The sequence below is a fragment of the Myotis myotis genome, unplaced genomic scaffold (genome assembly GCF_014108235.1).
Source record: "Myotis myotis isolate mMyoMyo1 unplaced genomic scaffold, mMyoMyo1.p scaffold_m19_p_7, whole genome shotgun sequence".
NCBI lineage: Eukaryota > Metazoa > Chordata > Mammalia > Chiroptera > Vespertilionidae > Myotis > Myotis myotis.
Window position 1 is genome coordinate 43068756 of NW_023416379.1, and position 23972 is coordinate 43092727.

Below are 23972 nucleotides of genomic sequence, written 5' to 3' on the forward strand. Positions count from 1 at the left end.
TTAGGAAGAGCCACACTCAAGGGGCCAAAGAGCCGCGTGTGGCTCGCGAGCCACAGTTTGCCGACCACCGGACAGCTTTGCTTTTGTACTTCCCCCAATTTTCTGGTTGAACTTCTCCTCCTCCAGGAAAACTACTGCTAATTTGCATATTGATCAGTGACTGTCACAGAGACATACAGCATCCCACTTCTTTGGTGCCATATCACATTGCCAATATTCTAGTACAGCATTTGGTTAATCATATTCCAATATTTTTCTATATCTCTTTCTGTACTGGATGATGATATGAGGCTCCTGAGGGCATGGACCATGTCTGAATCATGTGTTGCTGTTTTTTATTATTAACTAGGGGCCCGGTGCACGAAATTCGTGCACTGGGTGGGGGCGGGGGGGGGGAGTGTCCCTCAGCCCAGCCTGCCCCCTCTCACATACTGGGAGCCCTCAGGCGTTGACCCCCATCACCCTCCGATCACCTGATCGGCCCCTTGCCCAGGCCTGACACCTCCGCCAGAGGTGTCAGGCTTGGACAGGGGACCCCCATCTTCCCCCGATCACTGGCTCTGACCCCTGCCCAGGCCTGAGGCCTCTGGCCCAGGAATCATGCCTAGGCAGGGGACCCCCATCTCCCTCTGATCGCTTGCTCCACCGCCCGCCCAAGCCTGACGCCTCTGACCCAGGCTTCAGGCCTGGGCAAGGGGACCATCATATCCCCCCAATCCCTGGCTCCGCCCCCCACCCAGGCCTGATGCCACGGCCAGAGGAGTTGACCCTCATCACCCTCCGATCACCAGTCACCGGATCGGCCCCTTGACCAGGCCTGAGGCCTCCGGCAGAGGTGTCAGGCCTGGGCAGGGGACCCCCATCTCCCTGCGGTTGCAGGCTCCGCCCCTGCCTAGGCCTAACGCCTCTGGCTGAGGCATCCGGCCCGGGCAGCGGGGACCCACAGCTGCAGCGGCCCCGGGATTGTGGGCTTCGCTTTAGGCCCAGGCAAGGGACCCCTAGCTCCCGGGACTGCCAGCTTCAACTGTGCCCAGCTCCCATCGCTGGCTCCACCCCTACTTCCTGCTATCACTGGCCAGGGCGGAAAAGGCACCTGATTCTCCGATCATGGCTGGGGGGCAGGGCAAAGGCGGCCCCAGGGCCGCCTTTGCCCTGCCCCCCAGCTCTTAGCTCCCCCCTGGGTTTCCGATCACTGTCAGTGGCAGGGGGCTTCTTCCTGCTTTCCCTTTCACCTCCCTGCATTGTGCCTACATATGCAAATTAGCCGCCATCTTGTTGGCAGTTAAATGCCAATCTTAGTTGGCAGTTAATTTGCATATAGCCAATTAGCCAATGAAAAGGGTAGCGTCGTAAGCCAATTACCATTTTTCTCTTTTATTAGTGTAGATTATTACATGCACAAATATTACTTAGCACAGATGCTAGATGCTGGGCATATAATGGTGAATGAGCCCTGCCTTTCTAGAGTTTTCACTGCAACAAGAAAAATTGAACCACTTTTTGAAAATATGAGGACCATTATAATAATAAAAACACAATATTATAGAAACCATGTAACAGAAGAAATTATCTTAGTCTGCTGAGTAGATCCACAAAAAAGCTTGCATTACTTTAAAAATAATGGTAGGGACAATAATTCTTTTTTCTCCTTGGCTACCTTTTGCCTCCTTCCCCACCTTTTGCCTCCTCCCCCCCGTTTTTTCTCTATATATGAATTCCTGTTTTAGGAAGTTATATACAGGAAAGGAAAATAATAATGAGAGCATTCTCACTCACTTCTTTCATTTCTTCTAGATATAAAGAATAGAACTGGATATATTAGAGTCACAGTGAAATAAAGTCAAATATAAATGCCACCGTTAATGTGGAAATGAGAGAAAAGAGAAAAAAACCCAAACACTCACAAAGTGGATACTATGCAGTTTAGGGAGCTGATAGATAGATAGATAGATAGATAGAGATATGGATATAGATATAGATATCAAGTCAGGTACCACTAAGGACATTATAGAGAAAGTAAATTTTAAATTTAAGTAACTATATTCAAAATAAAAAACTGGTTTTAAATTAGATAGAGGTTGTGTTTTTTCTTCTGTTGTAGACCTCAAAATGCAATGTCATTATGACTTCAAAGAAAAGTAATGTAAAGTAAATTTGTAGTCACATTTCTTCCCTGGATATTCTCTGATGCTAAGTATGAAAATAGAAATAGTTTTATCCTGGAAACCCGTCCTTCCTTACAATTTTTCATTTGCAGAGTAATCATTTGACTAGTAGTAAGCATGGAAATGTCAGGAATACTTCTCTAACTATACTATTTTCATTTCAAATCCAATATTAAACTTTAATAAATGAATTATAAAAGTTGGATGATTTTAAATAAAATCATCATCATAGTTAATCATAAAGAACCCCCCAAAGTGAGAGAGCAGATAACTTTTAAAGAGAGTAAAGTACCCATCCTTTAAGGTAGAACTCAAGTGCTTTTTTAAAATTTGGTCTGACGGCTTTGGTCATCAATGAAGTATACCAATCTGCGACCATGTATTATATAACAGGGTGCTTGTTTATGTTGTATTTCCCCTGTTTTAGGCTATATTTGTTCCACATTTGTCTCTCAAGAAAGGGAATGATGTGTACCTATATTTTGCATTCATTATTTTACAGAGCTAAGCAGGTTGAAGAATGATAAAGTTTCTTAGAGATTGACCAAATACAAAGGAAGTGTTTATGTCTCCAAAGATAACCTTCTATGATACCTCTTAGACTCTGTTTAGTAAACACTCAGGAAACTTTTAAAGAAGGAAAAACTTCACTTTACTTATTTAGATAACTAGAGGCCCGGTGCACAAAAATTTGTGCACTCGGGGGGAGAGGGGGCTCCCTCAGCCTGGCCTGTGCCCTCTCACAGTCTGGGACCCCTCAGGAGATAACGAACTGTTGGCTTAGGCCTGCTCCCGGGTGGCAGAGGGCAGGCCCAATCCCTAGGTGCAGCCCCTGGTCGGGCTCAGAGCAGGGCTGATTGGGGAGTTGGGGCGCCGGCCCCTGTCATGCACAGAGCAGGGCGGATTGGGAGGTTGCGATGCCACCCCCAGTCATGCTCAGGATAGGGCTGATTGGGGGGGTTGGGGCACCGCCCCCTGTCACACTCAAGGCAGGGTCGATGGGGAGGTTGCGGCGCCACACCCTGTCATGCACAGAGCAGGGCCGATCAGGGGGTTGGGGAGCTCCCCCCTGTCATGCACAGAGCAGGGCGGATCAGGGGGTTGGGGCGCCGCCACTGTCACACTCAGGGCAGGGCCGATGGGGAGGTTATGGCTCTACCCCGTCACACACAGAGCAGGGCCTGTGGGGTGGGGTGTTGGGGCGCCGCACCCTGTCACACACATAGCTGCAGGGCGATCAGGAGGTTGGGGAGCTCCCCCCTATCAGGCACAGAGTAGGGCCGATCAGGGGGCTGGGGCGCCTTCCCCTGTCAGGAACAGAGCAGGGCCAATAGGAAGGTTGTGGCCCTGCCCCCTGTCACACACAGAGCCACAGGGCGATCAGGGGGTTTGGGCGCTGCCCCCTGTCATGCTGATCCCAGTGCCAGGAGACCTCGCGGCTCCGCTGATCCCGGTGCTGGGAGGCATATTACCCTTTTACTATATAGAATAGAGGCCTGGTGCATGGATGGGGGCTGGCTGGTTTGCCCTGAAGGGTGTCCAGGATCAGGGTGGGGGTCCCCACTGGGGTGCCTGGCCAGCCTGGATGAGGGGATGATGGCTGTTTGCAGCTGATCACACACCCTTCAGGGTGGGGGTCCCCACTGGGGTGCCTGGCCAGTCTGGGTGAGGGGCTGAGGGCTGTTTTCAGGCTGGGACTGAAGCTCCCAACTGCTCCTTTTTTTCTTTTCTTTTCTTTTTTATTCTGAGCCAGCTTTAGCTCTGAGGCTCCAGCTCTTAGGCCTCTGCTCCTGAAAGCAGGTATCTGGTTTGTTTAGGTTCTACAATCGAAACTCTGTATCAACTCCAGGTCTGAGATCCTGGCTAGCTGAAAGCTGGTTTCTGGGGTTTTGTTTAGCTTCTATTTTTATAACTATGTTTCAAACTGCCAGCTCAGAGGCCTGCAGCGGCAGGCAGGGAACCTTGGAGTCCTCCGTCACTGGAGCAAGCAAGCCTCATGTTAGTTTCAAGCTGCCTGGCTGCCAGTTAATTTGCATATCGCCCTGATTAGCCAATGGGAAGGGTAGCGGTCATACGCCAATTACCATGTTTCTCTTTTATTAGATAGGATGCCCTACAATAGGACTTGTCTTATGTTTTTAAAGTGGATAATCACTTCCCCCTTAATTATGGTTAACTAACTATAGTATATCTATTGGCTGATGATAAAACCCTAGTTAGGTTCCAAAGGAAAAGACTTCTAACTGGTTAGGAATGGGTTATATTAGCAGTCCACTTTATCTACAATATATTCAATATTTCTGAATATATAAAAATAGAAAGCAAAAAGAGTAAGATACAAATAACTTACAACCACAAATACATCCTTTCAATTATTATAAAACATTTCTTCAGGCCCTAGCTGGTTTGGCTCAGTGGATAGAGTGTCAGCCTATAAACTGAAGTGTCCTGGGTACCACTCTGGTCAAGGGCACATTCCTGGGTTATGGGCTCTATCCCCAGTAGCAAGCTTGCAGAATGCAGCCAAGCAATGATTCTCTCTCACCATTGATGTTTCTCTCTTTCTCTCTCCCTCTCTCTTCCACTCTGAAATAAAATAAATAAATAAATTAATTAAAAAATAAAAATAAAACAGTTCTTCAAGGCAGTCTTTTGGAATTCTTTGTGACACATATGTTCTGATCCAAATACTATAAGTATAATATGTTTAATTCTTAGCACATTCCAATTATGGAGACATAATTCTACCAATTTACAGATGAGGACTCTGAATCTAAGGGAGGATCAGTAACTGTACCCAGGACACCTGGGACACAGAGATAGAAGTAGTATCCTATATAATAAAAGGCTAATATGTAAATTGTCTCCTTGGGAGTTCAACTGCTCACTATGATGTGCATTGACCACCAGGGGTCAGCACAGAATGAAGGCCCCCAATTGGCAGCTGGCAGCTGGCAGCTGGCAGCTGGGGGAAGCAAGGCCTCAGCCAGCAGCTGGAAGGCCTCAATAGGCCCTGATCTCCAGCCAGGCCTAGGGACCCCTGGTGAATTTCATTCACCAGGCCTCTAATTTATACATAAATCATCTGACTTCAAAGGCCACAGAGTCTATGAGAAAATTCCTTTCACATGAGAGCCAGCAGATGCAAGGCATTTGTCTTTGTAATTTAGTAATTACAAAATTTACCTCTACGCTTTGACTCATTTTTTCTAACAAGTGTTACTTATTGATCTTACTTAGTCCTGCTAACTAAAGGATGACAGTCTGACATGGTCAATCTGGCTAGCTCATCTATAATAGAATTTGAACCCATAACCTTGGACTAATCAACATAAGATGCTTACTAAATAAATTCAATAATTGAATGTTTGTATATAAAATCTGTCTGAATTGTTTTTATGAAAATTATCTCTGCATTATTTGCATACCATTTGGTCAGCATACAGTGGTTCTCAACCTTCTGGCCCTTTAAGTACAATTCCTCATGCTGTGACCAAACCATAAAATTATTTTTGTTGCTACTTCATAACTGTAATGTTGCTACTGTTATGAATCATAATATAAATATCTGATATGCAGGATGGTCTTAAGCGACCCCTGTGAAAGGGTCGTTCGACTGCCAAAGGGGTCGCGACCCACAGGTTGAGAACCGCTGATTTACAATATTAATGAAGGCTGCTCACACTGATGCTCACAATTCATCAAATTCCCACTGGAAGCTTTCTAGATTCTAACAGACAAAGTCGGTTCATGATTCATGATGTCTGTTGAGTAGGCATAGCTTACTGAGGCTCATCTGTTTTCAGTGACTTGAATTGTAGACTTTAACAACTATGGAAGGAATGTACAGCTTCTACAGGTGTAACTTGACTTTTTTGTTGTTTAATTCAGGCTTTGAGGATATTAGATCTCGATTTAGCCTTCAAAATCACATCATCAACATTAATATTGTGCTACTTGTGCAATGAAAAAATAGAATGCATTTTAATGGAAGGTTTGACCTGCAGAAAAATGAATAATTTGCATCAATTTCTTTGCATTATGTCCAACTAATGAAGATAAATATATTCATTCACTTTAGTAAAGCTGAAGAACTGAAGGCTGGAAATTTTATGCATCTATAATGATGAGTATTATAATACTTATTATATGATGAATTGGGAATTCTAGAAATGGATGGTGAGAAAAATGGGGAAAACATGCTTCTCATGCTGATTTCTATTGTTATAAACACTGGCATATGCTTTAAACAAACAACATGAGCTGGTAGGAAAGCAGCAGTCTAGAAAAAAGTCCATTAGGGTCATGACTCCTCTAGTACTATTTCTACATCTTTTACTTCATCAAATAATGAGAAAAAAGAATCCGTGAGATCCTATGCATTTAACATCAGAAAATAAAAGTAAAGAAACATTTCAAATTGTTTCTGTGTCAAAGTGGCATACTTCTACCGTAAAGAGTCAGTGTTATAACCTATTGTGACTTTTTTTTTAATTTAGGTTGATTACGTGTAAGGGCATTATAATGAGATGGAAATTATTTGAGGATCATTAATAGGACTACTGCTATTCTATATTTCTTAATATAAAATGTTATAAAACAGTTTATATAGGTAACATTAAAATCTAATTATGAAATAAGAATGTATCTTCCTATTTATAATTAAATAGTAAAGCGATAGAAATAAAGTATATATAACAATTTTGTATGTGGTAAGTTGTCTTTAAAATTCAATCTTAGCATTTAAAGGCATTATAAATATATTTAATTTACATTCATGTTTACATTCTTCATGATTACATGTATTTCAGTAGTTCTATGACTGTGATATGATTAAATTAATTTGGATTTTGTTCACCGAAATAATTACTCACCAACTGTTTGAAACATCCTATTCATTTAACCCCACAAGTAAAATGCGAACAAATGCGATCATAGAAAACTTAGCATCATTGACAATATAGAGAAACATGAATACAATTCTCTCAATCCCCTTCTCTGCTGACACATAATTCACTTATGTTATTAAAGTTGTGAGGACCTAAAATAGAATGAAGGGCGCTGCTAGCTTATTGTTAAAGTAAAATAGCTTTAATGAGACCCTTCAGTTGCTTTACAATATTTCTACCAAAGTGAACACAACAAAGCCAAATAACACAAACTGGCCCTAATGGATTTTTTCCTAGACTGCTGCTTTCCCACCAGCTCATGGACTGCTGAGTCTGCCTAGTCCTCAAAGTGCAATATGCACTCACCATTCGAAAGAGAGAAGCCAAAAAGGCTTTTAGTATGGGCAGTCAGAAGGGAGGCAATGTAGTCGAAAATGCTATTAAAGTAGAAATGCTCCCTGTTTGGGTAAGGAGATTATCACCTACGGTGAATTAAGAGGCAAGATTGCAACTGCGCACACATTTTAAATAGCCCTTAATGAAAACTGCTGTGATTTTCTGTTTTTGGCTTTACCCCATCCAGTGTTGTTGTTGTTGTTGTTGTTTTCTTAATTATTTTTAAATCCTCACTCGAGGATATGTTTTTATTGATTTCAGGGGGGTGGGGAGGGAGACAGAGAGAGAGAGAGAGAAAGGGAGTTTGCAACATCTGTCAGCTGCCTCCCACGCATGCTCAACTGGGAAAATCCCATCTGTGGCCTTTTCGTGTAGGGGACTATGGTCTAGCCGACTGAACCACCAGGCCTGGGCTTTTCTTCATTCTTCTGAATGAAGCAGGAAGTTCAAATAACTTATTATGAGTGAGAGCACCTGCAACTCAAAAATCTACCTTCAGTAAATACCACATTAAAATAACATTGCCGTGGTCAGGGAAATTATGAAAGAGATTTAATGTCGCCCAAGCTTAATTAAAGCAGCTTATGCTTATTTAGCGTTTATCTCCACATTGTCGTTGATAGCTCTGCTAAGGTATTTTTGTGCATAGAGAGCTTCCCTAATTAAATAGCTTATATCTGAGTCATTCAGCAATTTCACAACACACTGGTCAGTAATCATCACACTCAGAGTGATGAATGTGATGGTGGCTTCCAAAGATGAATCGCACAGGAGGAGGCTTAGCACACTAAGAAGATGCATGTGTCCTTATCCCCGCATTACTCCCCATCGCCCCCACTCATGCCCTCACCCTCCTGTTGTCTGTATGTAATAACTTAATCGATAAAAAATTTTAAAAATAAGATGCATGGACTTTTAGGAGAAAAAACATGTATAATTTTTGAAATATTTATGATTTCCCACAGCAAAAGACATAGTATTTTCTATTGTAACCTCTTGTGCTTAACTACAGCTGCCTCTATGACATTTGAAAATCTGAGCTATCCTATACACAAAGGGAGTTCCTCTCTTTGATCACATTTATAATATTAGTAGAGCTAAAATTTTCATTATGGATTATGGCTCCTGCGGATATAAGCACAAACTCTTGGGGAATTTCTGGTATTGATTTAAATTTCCAGAGATTGATCCCATATTACCATATTACCCTTTGAATATATTTATCTCATTAACTCTTGCAGCAAATGATCAAGATCCTCCAATAAAAATTTGTTCACATCTAAATGCAATATTTTATTTTGTTTATTTTTTCCTTATGATTAACAAAAATTTAAAACTAAATAAAAATAACATATTATAAATAATCACTGATATACTTGAACAATGATGACATAAAAGGTAAATGCTAATTAACTAGTTGAGAAATGCAGACTAGTTAGTTGAAAGTTTTAGTAAATCAGAATCTCATTCAAGTTGAAAGTTTTGGTAAATCAGAATCTCATTCAAGTACTAGAATTGCATGCCATTGTGTTTATTAGTGACTAAATAAATATAAGTAACTCATGAAGCCATATTTGTATCGGTGGTATGACATAGCAAATCATAAATTAGTGCTTAACATCTTTTTTCTCAGAAGTAATGTATTTGGGGAAATAAGATGTGAAATTTTGTTCCCCCAAATAAAATTCTTGGATGTATTGAGTTAAAATAATTTTATTTTATGTTAATTAATTAATTTTAAAAATAATTTTATTGATTTTTCAGAAAGGGAGGAAGGAGAGAGAGTAGGGGAGAGAGAGAGAGAGAGAGAGAGAGAAACATTGATTGGTTGTCTCCTGTATGCTCCCCAATGGGGAATGAACCTGCAACCTAGGTACCTGACCTAAAGTAGAAATGCTCCCATGAAATTCTGGTGCACAGGATGACGCTCCAACCAACTGAGCCAGAACCCAAAATAATTTTGGATTTATGTCATATTATGAATGAATGAAGTATAATTCACTAACATTAATAACTTAATGCTATCAGGTAAAAGAGAAGAAATGTTATCTGAACTAGAGAAATAAAAAGTATATTGTGCTACCTACAGGAGAGTGATTTGAATGTTCATTCCTTTAAAATATTATAGTGTTCAATTTTACCTCATTCATAGTCTAAAAACAAAATATATGTTAAATGCGTTAAATAACCTTTTAGTAATAATGTGACATTAAAAAAATTTAAGGTCAATGTTATTTGGCAATGAATATAAAGTAGAATGCTCTATAATATTATTCCTCACCTACATATTTGCTAAATCACAGTTATTCAGACCTTTTAAATTTTTATTTGTATGTGCTGATAAACTTACATTAAAATGACAATAAGATCCTTATAAAAGTTAGAAATTTATCATGTGCTGTTGCCTAATTTTTTAAAAGTTATTTTACTTAAAACACCAATATATTACACTATCACACTAATCTACAAATTACAAAAAATAATTCCACTCAGATATATAAAACAACTTGATTTTTATAAGTTTCCTATGAAAGTGACCTTGTTAATATCAATAAACATTTTCCAAAATAACTCAGCTTTCTTCAGAAGTCAATAATTGATTAGCCAAGTTGAACAGATAAAAAAAAAAAACTACATCCTAAGGCTTATAGTTTGTTTTGTTCTCATCATATCTGTAAGTTTAATAAAGGAAACTGGAATTCCAAGTGCTGTCCCCAGTATTTTCCTCAATTTAAAATTACATTAAAATAAACTTTATATGTATTACTTTGAATTGATTTATATTTTCTTGATAAGTCAATAACTTTTACTAAACAGGGCTAAGGGTAAGGAGAGATCAAAGTTTGTTCTATATATAGTTGCAATAAACTCTAACAGAGAGCTTTCTTACAACTAATTAAACTATTATTTTTCTTTTTAAAATAGTTCTCATATCTGAAATATCTCAGTTGGTTTTTGAGATTTTTATAATATACTATTTTGATTTACCTTTACCAAACATTTCCTCAAAGCAAGATAGTACACTGGTACATTGTATTTACAAAACAAATAAGCAAATAAAGAAACTCCAGTTTAAAGTTTTATATTAAGTATAGGTCAAAATTACTTATTTTAGAAATTTGGTAATTATGAGTTCTATTATGTAACTATTCCTGAAAAATATATGTGCTATACTTCAAAGTCCTTTTACATCTTCCCTAAATCTTACTCAATTCTCACTACTCTCCATTACTCAAGTTAGTTTAATGAGGTCATCACACTTAATAATATAAGATGGCTAGCTCTAAAAGTTATTTTTTTCTGTTTATAAATCTTGATATTCCATCATATGTATTAATGTAGAATTCATTTGTTCAACAAATAACTTAGGTCCCAAAGACTGCAGGCCCTGTTACAATACATATAGAACATAATACAATAACTAATAATTTATAATACCAGAATAAACTCTGTTTTGTGTACTTACAACCATAAACATACTTTTGCCTCTCCCTTTCTCTCTATACATATCTTTATATATATGTATATGGATATGAAGTTCAATAAATCAAAATTTTAGTTTTTGTCTTTTCTGGCAATGTATTTTATTTCATTTCATAATTATTATTAAAAATAATTTTGTCATATGGAAGAAAGAGGATATTAAAAATAATTAATCCTGCATGTCAAATATTCTAACTATGTTACAGGAATAGTTTACTATATGTATCTTCTCTTAAACAAAACAAATAAATATTCAACTAAACCACTTGTTGCTCGTTCTTTTCATTAACTTTCTAACTCAAATACCACACACATAAGCCACAAATTTGAAAGAAAAAAAAATAATGTTATGAAAGCTTCATTTCATCTGTAAAACATTTTTTTAAATGTCAGATTGAAAAGGACTTTTAGGGGGATGCTGTAGGATTTTTTCAACATTGATTCAGTAAAAATGTCTACTGACCATTTTGGTAGAAATAAAATTTTCTTTTGTTACTTATCCATTCAGAAGCAGATGTCTAAATTGCTTCCCTGATTTTCCACAGTAACAGAATGTAACAAGATGCATTCATTAAAAACAAAATTCATAATGTCCTACAGAGGCACCATTTTTATCCCCTTCTCACAGCAACTGAGATTGATGAGCAAAGAACAAGTGGCTGACATAAAACATACCCATGGGGGTGCCAACGCCATAACCTTTGGAGTCTATAAGGCCACCAATCTGTGTCAGGTTGCAATTCCGCTGGGTAACAAATTCGATGGTTGTTGACTCCATTAGGAAAGCATAATCAGAGGTGAGCACTCGCTGGATTCCTTCTTCATTACTTTTGACGAGCACTGACTGCCTCCTGCTACTCATAAAGGCCCACATTTTGTCATATGTGGAGATTTTTGATTTCTGGAAGAAAATAAAACACATAAGAAAGACAATCCTTAGTTTCCATGTGATCCTACAATACTAAGATGGACTGACTATATTTACTTTACTCATACTACCTTTAATTGTATTATTAATAATAGTAACATCTAAACAGAAAATCAAAATCTGTATAAAATTTTTCTCATAGCAATTCCTCATATATTTCCAGAAATAGTACCGATTTATCTAACAAATATTTCAACTGTGTCCCAATGCACAAAAATGCACAAGTAGAAAATCACAGAAGGTAATAAAAAGGAAAGTAAACAGATTAATAAGGAGGGTCTTTTGTGCTTATATCTCACATGAGTGCCTCATGTGTATAATTTTGTCTTTCAACATTACAGTAACATCAATTTGATAGAGACAGACAATGGACACCGATTGACACTGCAAAACTTCAAGAGGTTATTTTTCCCAATTTGGTTGACTATAAGACAGATGTCATGTCAACCCCCAAAGATACTCAAAGATACAGGTTAAAGAGATGAGAGTAATTCATTACCAATAAGGATGTTACAAATAAGAATGACTACATTTCCACTGAGACACAGCCTGCCTCTGGACAACAGAAAATCTATCATTTAGGTGCATTAACAAACTAAAGATTTCTGGACCAATAAAAATTGAGTAGTTTTTATATGCAACTGCAAATTCTCAGTGGGCTTTACTAGGATTTCATTACTAAGAGAAAGAAATGGGCTTTATTCAAAAGGAACTGGTACAACATAAACATGAAAAAGGTTAGTATCTTCTTATGGAAAGCTCTTCTGTCAATCCCTTACCATAGTTTAATTCTTATATATTACAATACTGAAGTTATAAATATAAGATATTCATCATACTGGTTGCACTGTTATTAAAAGCTAAAACAGCCAAATGATTTTCAAATAAATATATACAATCTTTTTATAGCATAAGCATGCTTTTAATCCTATATGGGCCAGGCCATACATGTGATATTACCATGACTTCTACTAAAAGGCAGGTGTAGCCCGTCCAGTGTAGTTGAGTGGTTGAGCATCGACCCAGGAACCAAGAGATCGTGGTTAGACGCCTGGTAAGGGCACATGCCCGGGCTGTGGGCTTGATCACCAGAAGGGGGCATGTGGGACACAACCAATATATGATGTTTCTCTCTCATCTATTTTTCTATCTCTCTATTCCTCTCTCTTCATCCCTCTCTTTAAACATTAATAAAAACATAAAAATTCATGTGCACAACAATGTTTATAAAAATTCTTTCACTGTTTCAATAAAATGGGAAGAGAAATCCTAACTTTACTGGAGGAAAAAAGTAAAGGCATGTGAGTGCTATATAAAAGCAAGTATAGCATTAGGGCTAAGGGAGGTAAGAAATGCAAACCTTTGCTCTCCAGGGAAATGGAAACATGCTAACAGGACAATGGCTCAAACTTTAAAAGAGAGCAGCTGAAATACCTCGAACAGCAGCCCAAACTTTTAATCCTAATAATCAGTAACATAATATTTAGAACAAGTTCACTTCCTTTCAAAGGTAAGAAAATTTTCCCTAATATTTGCATTAAGTGAGGATTAAATACAAGAAAGTCAAAATTATAGATTACAATTATTTAGGTAAAGAAAAATAAAATTGGATGCAGTTTTTGGTTTAGTAAACCTGTGACTGGAAAGAGATAAACGCAATTCAATAAAGGATAACACTAAAAATTTTTGTGATGAAAAATGCACACACACCAACTGAAAATTTAAAATGTAACATCTTTAGTGGGAGTGATAATATGGTATCAGAACATGGGTGGCCAAAACCAAGCAGAGAATGAGAAAGTGAACAAGAAGTTATTTTTACCTGTATAAGTCATGAATCGCCTAAATTAGCTGCTTTGCTTTAGCTATAAAAACATTAGCAATCAATGTCTTCTATGCCTATTTAAATTTATCCAGTGCAACTTATGCTTTGACAGGGCCAAGGCACTTTTTTATTTAAATTATGTTTATTTAATTACTCTGATATAATGTCTGACATATGCTGGAAACAATTCTAGATATTGTCCAGATTCCAGGTGTTGCAAAAATATAACATGCAAGGAGATCATGGATATTTGCCTTTCTTATAGGAGCAGTGAGAAGCGGAAGCAGGTGTGAAGCAGATTTGGTATACAATCACATTTGCATTGTGAGACCACTGAGGCTGCTATATGGAGACCAACAGTGGCAAAGTTAGATGTAAGAAGGTAATTCGGGGTACATAGCAATAGTCTATGTTAGAAACAGTATATGTATTAGGAGAGTATGTGGGAAATAGAACGAAATGTAAGTATCCAAGATGTGTGTGTGTGTGTGTGTGTGTGTGTGTGTGTGTGTGCATAATGGATAACACTTGGTAATTATTTGAATATAGGAAGTAAAGAAGAGATTTAGATTAATGCCTTGCTTTCTGATTTAACTTGAGTGAGAGAGAGAGAGAGAGAGAGAGAGAGAGAGAGAGAGAGAGAGAGAGAACCAGAAAGAAGGTTAAGTATTTGGGAGGAAAGATAACATATATTGTTAGAGATACCTAAGGAACATCTTCTAAATGGATCAGTTATGTGAAGTTAGATATGTAAGTTTGAGGTTCAGTGGAAAATTCAAGACAAAATATATAGATCTTGGAGTCTTCCTGGATACAGAAGAGAAAGTAGCAGATGGAGGAGAAAATGGTCATAGAGGAAGGGGAGTTCTAGGGTCAAGCTTTGCACAATGGCTGGCAGAGAAAATTGAGCCTGCAAGTGAGACATGAAAAGAGTAAAAGAGAAGGATCTCTTACCTTTGAGACAGCATGGAAGGACCTGGACAGTGTTATGCTAAGTGAAATAAGCCAGTCAGAGAAAGGCAAGTATCACGTGATCTCACTCATATGTGGAATCTAATGAATAAATAAACTGATGAACAAAATAGATCCAGAGACATAGAAGCATGGAATAGACTGATGAAGAATCTCAGAGGAAAGGGGAGTGAGGAGCAGGAAGAGATTAACCAAAGAACTTATGTGCACATATACATAACCCATGGACACAGAAAACAGTGCAGTGAAGGCCTGTGGGGGAGGCTGAGGTGAGGGTCAATAGGGGAAAAAAGGGGACATCTGTAATATTTTCAACAATAAAGATAAATTTAAAAAAAGAATTATCAAATCCAGATTAAGGAATAGAATCTGCAAACTGTGGTGCTGCAGAGATCAAGGCAAGAGAATATTCATTGAGGAAGTTGTCACCTGTAGTGATTTGCCAAAAAAAAAAAAAAAAATGCATACAATGAGAATAGAATAATATCTTTGGATTTGGCAACAGAGTTCCTTGGTTATTTTAGCAAAAGTTACTTTAATGGAATGAAGCATTTAGAAATCACATTGAAATAGATTAAAGAATGGGAAAGTAAAATGAAACCAGTAACTGCCAAAAAAGAAAACAAAAATCAGAAAGTAGGTCACTGAAGAAGAGGAGATATAGGGCAGGGCATATAATATTTTGGTTTAAGTAAAATTTTCAGGATTGAAGAGTTTTGAACATGTTTAAACAACAATGGGGGATTTTCAATAAAAAGAAAAAATATTTAACATGCCTGAGAAAGAAAGAACAATCAATGTTTCTACTAAGGTGAGTCACAAGTAGAATAAAAGAGGATTTAAAATACTGTAATTTGGCTTGACTTCTGAATTCAAAATATTTATATTAAACTCATGTAGAATTATATTTATACACTAATCTATTGTGTAAGGAAATGAGAAATTAAGAAACCTCAGATAGATTTCTTTTTAATAAAACAGAAAACTGTTGAATGTCTTCATAGTAAAATAAACTATAGGATCTCTAAGATAATGGAACTGCACAAGTTAAAGATTAGGAATCAAAATGCATTTAATGTCAGGAAAGAGATAAATACAAATATAATTAATCAAATATAAATATGTTGAGTATGAAAGTTATATGTAAACTTATAAGAAAGGACATATCAAGTTGCAATGTGAACAAAAGTTTGTTGGTGGAAGATAGGACATGTTGAGAGAACCACATGTACTATGTTGTATTCAATCTCCTATTATTATGGTTAGTTTCATTCAATGAAATAGCACTGATCACTGTAAAAGAGTATGATAAAATCATTGGCAGAAAATAAGCTGCTGAGCTAAAATATGCAAAGTGAGGACCAAGGCAGAACACCAGCAATGACTCAGAATTTGGGATATATAGCTTGGCCCTGTGCATTGTGCTGCCAAATTCATTACAAAGTCTTTCCAGAAGAAACATATTATTTAAGAGAAATATGAAAAATCGAAGTTAGGTAATAAGCTAAACATCTATATTTATAAAAGCCCAAGTAACGGGCCGACCAGTTGCTATGACAGGCACTGACCACCAGGGGGCAGACGCTCAATGCAGAATCTGCCCCCTGGTGTTCAGTGCGCTCCCACAGTGGGAGTCCCACTCAGCTGACTGGGATGAGCAGTGCCGGGATAAGTGGGAGCGGCTCCTTCCTGGATTCCCGCAGGCCATACCAAGGGACCCCAACGGTGCACAAATTTGTGCACCAGGCGTCTAGTGAAATATAATTCTCTGTAAAGAGAGAAATGAGATAATGACAAATTAGAGCATAGCAGAGAAGGTGCTTACATAGAGTGGTCAAGTAAAAGAAATATTAAATTAGTGCAAATTAAATTAAAGAGCATCTTGTTTTACTCCTTAATTTCACAGATGAGAAATTTCACTGGTAAGAAAAAAATTACCAGTGAAGGTAGATTTATAAAGAGAAAAATGATGATAGGATTTGTGACAGCATGGTTTTATAGAAGAATGTTACTTATATAATAAAATTACTTCTTTGGCAAAAAATGTAAAGCCTTTCTAAATATCATCCTTAGAGTTATGCCATACATAGTAATTTATATAGGTAATGTAAAGGAAATACATTAAATGACATCTCAGAGACATTGCTTGGATTGCATATGGAAGTCAAAGCACTACAGAGGAATAGCATATTTAAAATTTTCTAAATAAAATCAAATTATTTCCTCATGCAACTGAATCCCATCACATTGAATACTCCAAACAATTTCTTTTCTTTTTTCTTTTTCTTCTTTTTTCTGTTGTGCCCACATTAAAGACAATTTTCTTTCTATGTTACAGCGAATGGATTTAGGATGTCAATGTTTAGCACTGTTTATTGTATCAAAATGCTGAGGCTTGTAAGCTGATTTGATTTTTGCTAGATCAGCACAAAACAAATAAAACCAGTTCATAAGGCAATGTATTTTTATAATAGCATTTTTCCTGGACTATGTAACATCAACAAAATAATGAAAAAAGAAAGATTCTTCTCAAGAATAACCTTACAAAGAATAAGAAATGTAATGCTTTTTAAAATTCACAGATGCTAAATGATTTTGTGCTTTAAAAAGAACATTTAGTATAAATACCTTAATATTTATTTATTTATTTTTTTTAAAATATATTTTATTGATTTTTTACAGAGAGGAAGGGAGAGAGATAGAGAGCCAGAAACATTAATGAGAGAGAAACATCGATCAGCTGCCTCCTGCACATCCCCCACTGGGGAAATGCCCGCAACCCAGGTACATGCCCTTGACCGGAATCGAACCTGGGACCCCTCAGTCCGCAGGCCGACGCTCTATCCACTGAGCCAAACCGGTCTCGGCAGTACCTTAATATTTAAAACATACAGCTAATGATTTAAAACTTCAGGATAGCCCTGGTTGCTGAGGCTCAGTTGGTTGAGTATCTTCCTGTGCACTGAAAGGTCTCTGGTTTGATTCCCTATCAGGGCACATACCTAGATTGTGGGTACGATCTCTGGTTGGAATACTCCTGGGAGGCAACCAATTGATATTTCTCTCTATTCCACTTCCTTCTCCTCTCTCCCTAAAATCAATAAAAATATTTTTTTAAAAATAAAAAGACTGTTTCCCTTAACTCTAAATAAAGTTTGCAACCTGAAATTATTCAGTTCTTTGCAGATCTCACATAAGTAATGGTTTTAGGCAACATTTTTCCCTGAGCATTTAAGAGAGATTTAGAACTTCTAAGATGTTATAAGAAGAGTGTTTTGAAATTTTGTTTCTATCCCCTTTGAGAAGTTTATGAGATTTAATAAAACAAAGGGTTACTAGTATTCTGTTTGCATAGATCTTTTCAACTATCTGGAGCAACATATTTTATAAATACAATGTCATATTATTTTTTTAAAAAAATACCTTTGGCTTAAATTTCTTGAGTACACAAATACATTCTTCACCTCAATTCATTTTGATGCTTTCAAGTATAAATTAAACTTCAGAAACCATCTTGTGCTCATTGGACCTGTTTTTATAAATCTGTCAGAAAGCCAAAAATATGATAGGAAAAGAACATATATTTGTCTGACCTCTGGAAGTAAGAATTTAAAATTAATATTTTAAATATATTCTAGAGGAAACTTTATTGCCATGAATGAGACAGAAAATCTTCAACATATATACTGCTTAAAATATCATAACCACAAACATCAATAGTACAAATAATTATTTTGTAATATGGTTTATTATCTACTTATATAAAAACCCTGGGTGTAACATCATCTCCAGAAGCGTGACCAAGTGGAACAAAGTCAGTCCTGCAGGGGTTGTCTTGGAAACGGCTGCACCCTCTCCCAGCTGTATCCCAGAGGGCGAGGTTTCAGGCAGGAACCTGCCCTCAGAGAGAGGTTTCAGGCAGGAACCCGCCCTTGGAGCAGAACGTGGAAGTACTGAGTCTGGCCTTCAAACCAGACCCTGACAGTAGGGAGGAGGCAGCTCCATTCCTCACAGAATCTGCTGTTGGATAGCTTGCTGTCAGTCGCCTGCCAGCCAGGAGCCCCATTCACCTGCACCCCAGACCCTGACAGGAATCCACAGGTGGCCAGCTTGCTGTCAGGGGCCTTCCAGCTAGGAATCATATTCACCTGCATATCTGTATAAAGTTTTAATACATTATATTAGAGGTCATGATGGTACTGTTTTACCCACAGCATCTATAGGAATTGTTGCAAATGTACTTCTCAGTGGAAGCACCTTTCATTCCCAATATAAATTACCGATTCCATTAAAAGAAACTTCAATTTCTAGACTCAATATAAACAGTGAAGTTGCTAAAACTATTAAAAAGGCCCAACTTCTCATTATTGATGAATGCACCATGGCATCCAGTCATGCTATAAACACCATAGAAAGATTACTAAGAGAAATTTGAATGTTGTATTAGGTGGGAAATTTCTCCTTCTTGGAGGAGATTTTCAACAGTGTCTCAGTATTGTACCACATGCTATGTGATCGGCCATAGTACAAATGAGTTTAAAGTACTGCAATGTTTGGGGATGTTTCAGAAACTTGTCTCTTACAACAAATATGAAATCAGAGGATTTTGCTTATAGTGGATGGTTAGTAAAACTTGGGGATGGCAAACTTGATAGCAGTTTTCATTTAGGAATGGATATTATTGAAATCCCTTGTGAAATGATTTGTAATGGATCTATTATTGAAGCTACCTTTGGAAATAGTATATCTATAGATAATATTAAAAATATATCTAAACATGCAATTCTTTGCCAAAAAAATGTGCATGTTCGAAAATTAAATGAAGAAATTTTGGATATACTCGATGGAGATTTTCACACATATTTGAGTGATGGTTCCATTGATTCCACAGATGATGCTGAAAAGGAAAATTTTCCCATCAAATTTCTTAATAGTATTACTCCTTCAGGAATACCTTGTCATAAATTAAAATTGAAAGTGGGTGCAATCATCATGCTATTGAGAAATCTCAATAGTAAATGGGGTCTTTGTAATGGTACCAGATTTATTATCAAAAGATTATGACCTAACATTATCAAAGCTGAAGTATTCACAGGATCTGCAGAGGGAGAGGTTGTTCTGATTCCAAGAGTTAACTTGTCCCCATCTGACACTCACCTCCCATTTAAGTTGATTCAACGACGGTTTCCCGTGATGCCAGCATTTGTGATGACTATTAATAAATCACAAGGACAAACTCTAGACAGAGTAGGAATATTCCTACCTGAACCCGTTTTCGCATATGGTCAGTTATATGTTGCTTTCTCTCGAGTTTAAAGAGCATGTGACATTACAGTTAAAGTTCTAAATACTTCATCACAAGGGAAATTAGTCAAGCACTCTGAAAGTGTTTTCACTCTTAATGTGGTGTACAGGGAGATATTACAATAAGTTTAATCACTTTATCAGTCATTGTTTGCATCACTGTTGTTTTTATATCATGTTTTTATTGTTTTCATATGTTTTTGTTGTTTTCATATCATGTTTTTGTCATTTTTATATCATGCCTCTTTTGTTGTTATATCCTTTTGTTACTCTTTATTTATTAATAAATTTATATATTATTTTCATATACATTTTACTAATTTCCTTTCATCTCTCACACTTCTATTATAGAGAAGGGACAAATAGTGATATTAAAATATCTCTGCTAATTAATTCCTTTTTTAAAAAAATATAATTTAGTGATTTTTTTACAGAGAGGAAGGGAGAGGGATAGAGAGTTAGAAACATCGATGAGAGAGAAACATCAATCAGCTGCCTTCTGCACACTCCCCACTGGGGATGTGGCTGCAACGAAGGTACATGCCTGTGACTGGAATTGAACCTGGGACCCTGAGTCTGCAGGCTGATGCTCTATCCACTGAGCCAAACCGGTTAGGGCAATTAATTCCCTTTTATTGTGCACGAGTTTCGTGCACCGGGCTACTAGTCCTATATAATAAAAGCCTTGGTGGTGTCACATGGCGTTGTCACAAGATGGCTGCTGTGATATCATCACAAGATGGCAGCCACAAGATGGCCACCCTCACATCATCACAAGATGGCCACCACTAGATGGCTGGCAGGGGAGGGCAGTTGGGGGTGATCAGGACAGCAGGGGAGCAGTTAGGCGTCAATCAGGCCAGCAGGAGAGCAGTTAGAGAGCGATCAGGCTGGCAGGCAGAAGCGGTTAGGGGCAATCAGGCAGGCAGGTAGGCAAGTGGTTAGAAGCCAGCAGTCCCAGATTGTGAGGGGTCCCAGATTGAGCAGGGTGCAGGCCGGGCTGAGGGACACCCCCACCTCGTGCATGAATTTTATGCACCAGGCCTCTAGTATATAATATTATCTTGACTGCAACTCATATTCTTTAATAAAGTTAAGCAGGTGGTACAATACTCAAAGCATCTTGAAGAAACCTAAAAAGTACTTTATATTAGAAAACCACTTCTTTTTACCTAAAACTATTAATGAAAAAAAAATATTTCAGCTCCTAAACCATAATGTCTGGTCAAATTAGTTAAAATTTGGTGAAAGAATAAATATGGTGAAATATCTTTAAAAAGCAAGTAATTTTTTATTATTTTTCATATTTGGTCATATTTGGCACCTACTCAAATTATTCATTTTCAATGAATTCCACATGTCCAATTTTATTTCTAACATTAGCTTCAATATTTTGTTAAAATGCCATAATAATCTTTCTTATTTTGTTATGAAAAAGTCACAGGTAATATTTCCTAATATGTGGTTTGAAAAAAAGCCCATACCAAGGTCTCTGTTGATAAAGGAGAATTTGGCTGAGATTTGAATTTTAATATTTTATTACAGTAAATAAATTACCAACAATACTGGAACATATGTGCTAGGTAAGAACAGCTGAGCCCTATCTGGACTCAACTGACCTTGGTCATTAGGAAATTAGAGTTAATTCAGGAAAACAGGACTGAAGCCATATGTGGTTCATAGCAAAGGTGGAGCTGAGGCTAGTGCAGTGATCTGTAAACATTTGGTTGTTAGCAAACCTGTCAGTCCTTGGAATAATTCTAGCAGTTTTATCTGAAAGCATCTGCAAACTCTTAAAACAGGATATCTGAAGGGAAGGGCAATGGAACAGAGGGAATTGCTCTTCTTGGTGTTACTGAGAGTTAGGCAAGGAATAAGAGAGAGGCAAGAATAAATGAACATAATATGATGGGAAGCAACTTTAAAACCATTTGGTGCAGTTAAAAGCAGTTACCCTCTTTTGGGAGTTGAACCAGTATTAGATAGTTCATCATGCACTGTATAAAATCACTGACAGTCTCCAGTCACTACATTTAATTCCTTAAATGAGATATCTTGAATGTTTTGGGTCAGTTGTTGTTGTTTTTTGTTACAAATAGTAATCAGCAATATATTTTATTGTCATTTTGCCAAATTTAAATAAAATTAGAAAACCTGATTTCATTTGGTCAATGGAGAACCTTGAATATGCCACAATTTCTTGGCCCTATCAAATAAAAAGTTTTCCTGCCAATTGCAGGGGAATGTTATGAGGAAAAAATGAGAAAATTCATAAATTGATTTTAACAAACATATTTTACTTATATTGCAAGTTTATGTAATCAATCAATGGAGAAACATAGCAACTCTATGCTAGGACTGCCACATAAGTCACTGCATTCCTATATCTATGCCTTTATTTTTTATATAATTTATAACTTTTGGGAATATGGAAACATCCTACCTCTCCTCCCCTACCTCCCTATAACCTGAACTATTGAGCCAGGTTCGCAAAAGTATCATGAGCCCTTGCTGAAAGAGCATCATTAATCTGCATGGCTTATCACCTGAGACCTTTCCACAAAGGGAGACTCAGGGACAGGGAAGTCTTATTTTAATTCTCAGCTCATCCTATGGATGCTTCACTTGCTTACTCATTTACTCACTCATTATTTCATTCCCATATTGACGGAGCACCAGCTTGGTGTAATGACCATGTCTGACACTGAACAGGCAGAGATGAACCAAAAACGAATCATGCCCCTGTCCTAACAAAGCTTAAAGTCTCCTAATGTGTGACAAGTAAACTAAGAATTATAAAATGGTGTGACAGCTGAGGCATAACCTAATTGATGAGAGGTGGGACGACAGAAAATCAGAGGAAGTAGTTCTCATTCCTATAAGATTCAAATCAGTCACAGTGTTGCTGGTCAAATTATCGGAACAAATTATCGTCTGTCACCTTGCCAGAACCTGTTCTAGGTTTTCTAAACTTTATTGAGAGATGATGCAAACCTCAGGATATGACTTACAGTTGGTCATGCCTTTGTTTCAGAGAAAAAAAAATTAAAACATGTATGGGAACAGAGTCAAAGACCAATCCAAAGCCTTATAGCAAAACTCTTTTTATATTGTAATCTCTTCTCTTCTCTTTCTGTCTGGTACCCTTTATCCCATAGAGAGTCCTTCATTTTATGGTTTGGATTCCACCACATACTTTTTTTTCCCCTCAAAACTCCCTTTACTTGACAACATTTAAGCATATTTAAGTCTTTTAGATCTTAACTTCCTTTCCTCTAGTTAACTTTCTTTCACCCAAAATGGTCTTTCTAAATCTCAAACCGGGCCATTTCAAACCATACTTAATTAACTGATGTATATAGCTCCCTGTTACTCCTAAAATGAAAGGGGATTAACAACACAGGTTACAAAACCTTAACAGGCAAAGTTCAGTTTTCTATGTCTTCCTTATTCCTCTTTAACAAACTTTTTTCTAACAGGATATACATTCCTATCCTCCCCTTCATAACAATTTTGCCAGTTAACCCAATTGTATCTCCATTGATATAATTAGGAAACATTAATGGAGCTTTGATGAATTCTTCTTGATAAGGCAGACTCAGTTGGCATGTTCCCTGTGCTTCCCTAGACAGGTTCAATGTCCTCATAGTACATATACCCAATTTTTTTGGCAGTTTTTAATTATGTATTCTATTGGTTCATTTCTGTATTCTTTATGACTCTTGTTGAGTCATAGTATTAGGTATATCTTTGTACCTAGTACGAGTATTGACAGAAAGGCACTCTGTAAATGTTTCAACAAATGAGCAGAGTACATTAATGAAATTATAAAAGGCAATTAGCTATGAAACACCAGGTTATTATCAAAATTATATAGCTGAAGATTCATCCCAAGAAAATGCAATAATATATTTATTATTAATTCTGAGATGTATTAACTACACATAAAGTTATTATAGAACTAGAGGCCCGATGTACGAAGATACATGCAAGACTGGGCCTTCTTTACC

The 23972-nt window shown here is 37.3% G+C and overlaps 1 protein-coding gene across 4 annotated transcripts in view; it reads right to left on the bottom strand.

Annotated features, from left to right (window-relative positions):
- GRIK2 (glutamate ionotropic receptor kainate type subunit 2) overlaps positions 1-23972 on the bottom strand; it is a 567104-nt gene that overhangs the window by 21797 nt on the left and 521335 nt on the right. For all 4 annotated transcript variants that reach the window (XM_036318053.1, XM_036318054.1, XM_036318055.1 and 1 more), the window contains one exon: positions 11609-11834. In XM_036318053.1, the coding sequence (XP_036173946.1) occupies positions 11609-11834 (226 nt within the window). The remainder of the gene's footprint in view (positions 1-11608; positions 11835-23972) is intronic.